General features: G+C 52.3%; 1 protein-coding gene across 1 annotated transcript; it reads left to right on the top strand.

The window, feature by feature from the left end:
• Positions 1-3,957: 3,957 nt before the first annotated feature.
• On the top strand, positions 3,958-6,265 carry LOC116546981 (heat shock 70 kDa protein 1; the record flags this gene model as incomplete). The annotated part of the gene is made up of 1 exon (XM_032273092.1): positions 3,958-6,265. A coding segment is annotated over exon 1 (1,764 nt), but the record flags the coding sequence as incomplete, so codon positions are not given.
• Between the last annotated feature and the right edge of the window lie 5 nt (positions 6,266-6,270).

Genomic DNA, 6,270 nt, shown 5'->3' with positions numbered 1-6,270 from the left:
AAAAAAAAAAAAAAAAAAAAAAAGAATGCCTGGCTCTAGATTTCATATCAGTTAACTCTTTTGCTTTCTTCTGGATAAACTTAAAATTATACTATCTTTTATTTTTATTTATCTATTTTTTGAGACAGAGTCTTATTATATCAGGCTGGAGTACAATGGCGTGATCTCATTGCAACCTTTGCCTCCCGGGTTCAAGTGATTCTCCTGCCTTAGCCTCCCAAGTAGCTGGGATTACAGGTTTGCGCCACAACGTGTGGCTAATTTTTGTATTTTTAGTGGAGTCAGGGTTTCGCCATGTTGGCCAGGCTGGTCTTGAACTCCTGACCTCAGGTGACCCACCCGCCTTGGCCTCCCAAAGTGCAGGGATTACAGGCTTGAGCCACCATGCCCAGGCTATACCACCTTTTAAAATGAACAAAATTAAGAAAACTACTGTTTGAGGAACGATAAAAAGGAGAGGGAGAGGAAAGGAAAAGACCCTGCAGCGTCAGCCTGAAGAAAGCTCCCCTCGCCAACACTGCTGTAGCAGTCATGTTCTTGGCACCCCCTCTTCAGTTCTCTTGCCCCCTTGAAAGCACCTGACCTGGCTTTCAGATTGGGGAATCTGAGCCCTGATCCTTCCAAACACAGAATTCAATAAAACCCTAATTTTGAAATTAATCACATTAAAGTTCTGAAAAATCTCTTGGGGCTCTTATATATTCACCTTAGACTGCAATTAGACTTGTGACTGGATTTCTGCCTTGGGAAGCATCCAGTCTAAAAGGAAAGAAAAGGCCGGTGCAATGGCTCATGTGTGTATTCCCAACACTTAGAGAAGCTGAAATGGGCAGATCACCTGAGGTCAAGAGTTTGAGACTAGCCTGGTGAAACCCCGTTGTTACTAAAAATACAAAAATTAGCCAGGCACAGTGGCGCGTGCCTGAAATCCCAGCTACTCTGGACGCTGAGGCAGGAGACTTGCTTGACCTTGGGGGGTGGAGGTGGCAGTGAGCCGAGATAGTGCAAATGCACTCCAGCCTGGGCGACAGAGCAGGACTCCGTCTCAAAAAAAAAAAAAAAAAAAAAGGGAAAAAAAATTAAGGTGACCCTCTCCTTGTCAGGAAATGGACAAGGAATATGGATGTATAGGTTTCCAGTCTAGTCCACAGAGGCTTCACTTAAAAGCTAGGTCAACTAGACCAGGCGGGGTGGCTCATGCCTGTAATCCCAGCACTTTGGGAGGCTGACGCAGGAGGATCACCTGAGGTCAGGATCAACCTGACCAACATGGAGAAACCCTGTCTCTACTAAAAATACAAAATTAGCTGGATGTGGTGGTGCATGCCTGTAATCCCAGCTACTCAGGCGTCTGAGGCAGAAGAATCACTTGAACCCGGGAGGCGAAGGTTGTGTTGAGCTGAGATCATGCCATTGCATTCCAGCCTGGGCAACAATAGTGAAACTCTGTCTCAAAAAACAACAACAACAAAAACTAGATCAACTATAGAACTGTAGACCCAGACTAGTGTAACTAATTCAAGAAAAGCAGCATTTCTAGTGGATTTTTCTGCTACCCGGAGAACACCAAGATTTGGGGCCCCATCACCACATCTGCTTGCCAGGCAGTTGAGACAGTGAAGCCCTTTGTTTGCTTCATGCCAATAGAGAGGTTTTTTTTCTCCTCCTCCCCCACTCCCCCCCTTTTTTTCTCTCAGCAGAATCAGAAAAGTATTTTAAATTGTAGATTTGGAAGAAGGGAAGGAATGAATCCAGCACTGCCAGTGGTAATAGCTGAGGGTGAGGAAGCTTCCAGAGGGAGGGTTAAAGTTAAGGGTCTTTGGAAGTGTTGATACACCACGCAGCTAAGATGAAAGTTTGGGGGGAATCTCCAGCCAGGCATTTCATAGAGAAATGTTTGGGAAAATTCCTGAGGTTTGACCAGTTTGACTAGTTTAGAGAGGTGATTCATTAGGGAGCTATGGCTGAGTGTGAAAGTTATCACCTACCTACACATACAGAAAACACCTAGATTGTTAATTTATTGGCGGGCTGGGTGCGGTGGCTCACTCATGTAATCCTAGCACTTTGGGAGGCGGAGGTGGGCAAATCACAAGGTCAAGAGATCGAGACCTTCCTGGCCAACATGGTGAAACCCTGTCTCTTAAAAAAAAAAAAAAGAAAGAAAGAAAAAAAAATTTATTGGCAACATCAGTTTAGATCAGCGAATTAGAAACAAATGAATACTTCAATTCCATAGAGGTTTTTTGATAGTGGACACGTGTGTGTGTGTGTTTGTGTGTGCAGATGTACAAGTGAAGAATACCAGTTGAGCAAAGTGTTCAAAAACAGGATTATTCCCTTCAACAATAACTTCTTTCCTCCACCTGTGCTCAAGGAGTATTGGCATGGCAATGAGACTATTTATTTTCTTTTTTTCCCTCTCTTTGGTAATTGTAAACACAGTACTATTCAACCCCCTCACATTTTTCTTTCAGGAAAAAAAGGGGGGAGGGCAAAAAAATTACTAAATGCAATTGTATTTAAGAGTAAGGAGAATCCGCAGGAAATTGCAATCTAGTGTAAAAACTTAGACACAGGCCGGGCGCGGTGGCTCAAGCCTGTAATCCCAGCACTTTGGGAGGCCGAGGCGGGTGGATCACAAGGTCAAGAGATCGAGACCATCCTGGTCAACACGGTGAAACCCCGTCTCTACTAAAACTACAAAAAATTAGCTGGGCATGGTGGCGCGTGTCTGTAGTCCCAGCTACTCAGGAGGCTGAGGCAGGAGAATTGCCTGAACCCAGGTGGCGGAGGTTGTGGTGAGCCGAGATCGCGCCATTGCACTCCAGCCTGGGTAACAAGAGCGAAACTCTGTCTCAAAAAAAAAAAAAAAAAAAAACTTAGACACATTCAACCTGGCCAACATGGCAAAACCCCGTCTCTACTAAAAATACAAAAATTAGCTGGGCGTGGTGGCACGTCCTGTAATTTCAGCTACTCGGGAGGCTGAGGCAGGCGAATTGCTTGAATGCTACAGGCAGAGGTTGCCTTAAGCCGAGATCGCACCCCTGCACTCCAGCCTGAGCGACAGAGCGTCAAAACCACCATAAATAACCTGAGATTTTAGAGGAGCTAGTAAGTAGAACCTGAGTCACCACCTCTCCTGCTTTCCGGCATCACTCCACACAGTTTAATTAAAGAGGACCACCTGTCAAACAGCTGTACTACCTGATATTAAAGAGTGCTAAACAACCCCCACACCTCCCTCCCAGGCTCACCATCTTGTTACATTTGACCTAAAAATGGTGGACAGCCTAGGGGTTTCAGGGACAGAAAATCTTATTCTGGACTGTGAGGTCCTAGTCCTACACATTGTCCAGGAGTGAACCAGGAATTGAGAAAGCAGAAAGGGTGTCCCGGACGCCAAGCTAGGAATAGGGAGGGAAACAGAGGAACCCAAAAGGCCTTAAGAATGGCCTACATACTAGAAAATTTTTTTCTAACTCCTGGTTGCAGCAAAGGGGAGCAGCTGAGGGCGGGGGCAGGGATGCGACCGACCCACCCCACCCACTGTCCGCCCAGCACTTCCCTTCCTCCTTGGATGGGTGCCCCTGCCTTGCTAAGAACTGCGGTTTAAACAATTGCTTTCCTTGTGAAAAATTAAAGGCTCCCATCCTCAGATGTCCCGTCCTTGTAGGTTAAAGATTATGTCAAAAACTATATTGCATTATCTCTTTACTTCTTCCCATTGCAAATCTAAGATGAAAAAAACATCCGGGAGAGCCTGGCCACCTCTCAGGCAAGACTAGGCCGTTACGCGCCTCCGACAGAGGATCCAAAGCTACCCAGTCCTTCACAGACACAGTCCAATCAGAGTCTCTTAGGCACATCGATGCCCCGCCTCCTTCGACAAGCAAGGTAACTTTCGGGCTCTGGTTGTCTCCAAAATCATCCCACCAACCTCGCACCGCCCTAAAATTACAAGCCCAGCGCAGATCCTTCCTGTCAACAAAGGGAAGGCGGCCAGCATCACCATGGAGACCAACACCCTTCCCACCGCCACTCCCCCTTTCTCTCAGTGCCCCGGTCGCCTCTTGTGAATCCCAGAAGAATCTGGAGAGTTCTGAGCAGGAGGCGGCACCCTGGCCTCTGATTGGTCCAAGGAAGGCTGGGGGCAGGACGGGAGGCGAAACCCCTGGAATATTCCCGACCTGGCAGCCTCATCAGCTCGGTGATTGGATCAGAAGGGAAAAGGCGGGCCTCCGCTACGACTTATAAAAGCCCAGGGGGCGCGCGGTCCTGAAAACCGCCAGACTCAGAAGCAGCATCGGCGGTCTCCTCCACTCTCCGAGAGCCACTCCCGCGGTCCCAAGGCTTCCCACAGCGAACCTGTGCGGCTCCAAGCAGCGGCGCAAAGACTTTCCGGCGTCCGGAAGGAGCGAGCTCTCGTCGCGGATCCAGTCCGCCGTTTCCAGGCCCGAATCTCAGAGGAGCGCAGCAGACAGAGCAGGGCACCGGCATGGCCAAAGCCGCGGCCATCGGCATCGACCTGGGCACCACCTACTCCTGCGTGGGGGTGTTCCAGCACGGCAAGGTGGAGATCATCGCCAACGACCAGGGCAACCGCACCACCCCCAGCTACGTGGCCTTCACGGACACCGAGCGGCTCATCGGGGATGCGGCCAAGAACCAGGTGGCGCTGAACCCGCAGAACACCGTGTTTGACGCGAAGCGGCTGATCGGCCGCAAGTTCGGCGACCCGGTGGTGCAGTCGGACATGAAGCACTGGCCGTTCCAGGTGATCAACGACGGAGACAAGCCCAAGGTGCAGGTGAGCTACAAGGGGGAGACCAAGGCGTTCTACCCCGAGGAGATCTCGTCCATGGTGCTGACCAAGATGAAGGAGATCGCCGAGGCGTACCTGGGCTACCCGGTGACCAACGCGGTGATCACCGTGCCGGCCTACTTCAACGACTCGCAGCGCCAGGCCACCAAGGATGCGGGGGTGATCGCGGGGCTCAACGTGCTGCGGATCATCAACGAGCCCACGGCCGCAGCCATCGCCTACGGCCTGGACCGAACCGGCAAGGGGGAGCGCAACGTGCTCATCTTTGACCTGGGCGGGGGCACCTTCGACGTGTCCATCCTGACCATTGACGACGGCATCTTCGAGGTGAAGGCCACGGCGGGGGACACCCACCTGGGTGGCGAGGACTTTGACAACAGGCTGGTGAACCACTTCGTGGAGGAGTTCAAGAGGAAACACAAGAAGGACATCAGCCAGAACAAGCGAGCCGTGAGGCGGCTGCGCACCGCCTGCGAGAGGGCCAAGAGGACCCTGTCGTCCAGCACCCAGGCCAGCCTGGAGATCGACTCCCTGTTTGAGGGCATCGACTTCTATACGTCCATCACCAGGGCGAGGTTCGAGGAGCTGTGCTCGGACCTGTTCCGAAGCACCCTGGAGCCCGTGGAGAAGGCTCTGCGCGACGCCAAGTTGGACAAGGCCCAGATCCACGACCTGGTCCTGGTCGGGGGCTCCACCCGCATCCCCAAGGTGCAGAAGCTGCTGCAGGACTTCTTCAACGGGCGCGACCTGAACAAGAGCATCAACCCCGACGAGGCTGTGGCGTACGGGGCTGCGGTGCAGGCAGCCATCCTGATGGGGGACAAGTCCGAGAACGTGCAGGACCTGCTGCTGCTGGACGTGGCTCCCTTGTCGCTGGGGCTGGAGACGGCCGGAGGCGTGATGACTGCCCTGATCAAGCGCAACTCCACCATCCCCACCAAGCAGACGCAGATCTTCACCACCTACTCCGACAACCAGCCCGGGGTGCTGATCCAGGTGTATGAGGGCGAGAGAGCCATGACCAAGGACAACAACCTGTTGGGGCGCTTCGAGCTGAGCGGCATCCCTCCGGCCCCCAGAGGCGTGCCCCAGATCGAGGTGACCTTCGACATCGACGCCAACGGCATCCTGAACGTCACGGCCATGGACAAGAGCACGGGCAAGGCCAACAAGATCACCATCACCAACGACAAGGGCCGCCTGAGCAAGGAGGAGATCGAGCGCATGGTGCAGGAGGCGGAGAAGTACAAGGCGGAGGACGAGGTGCAGCGCGAGAGGGTTTCAGCCAAGAACGCCCTGGAGTCGTACGCCTTCAACATGAAGAGCGCCGTGGAGGATGAGGGGCTAAAGGGCAAGATCAGCGAGGCGGACAAGAAGAAGGTGCTGGACAAGTGCCAGGAGGTCATCTCGTGGCTGGACGCCAACACCCTGGCTGAGAAGGA

Source organism: Sapajus apella, unplaced genomic scaffold (assembly GCF_009761245.1).
Source record: "Sapajus apella isolate SASKATOON/1434 unplaced genomic scaffold, GSC_monkey_1.0 scaffold1785, whole genome shotgun sequence".
In the NCBI taxonomy this organism is placed as follows: Eukaryota; Metazoa; Chordata; class Mammalia; order Primates; family Cebidae; genus Sapajus; species Sapajus apella.
Note: the sequence above shows the minus strand (reverse complement) of the source record. Positions and strands in the feature narration are given on the sequence as shown.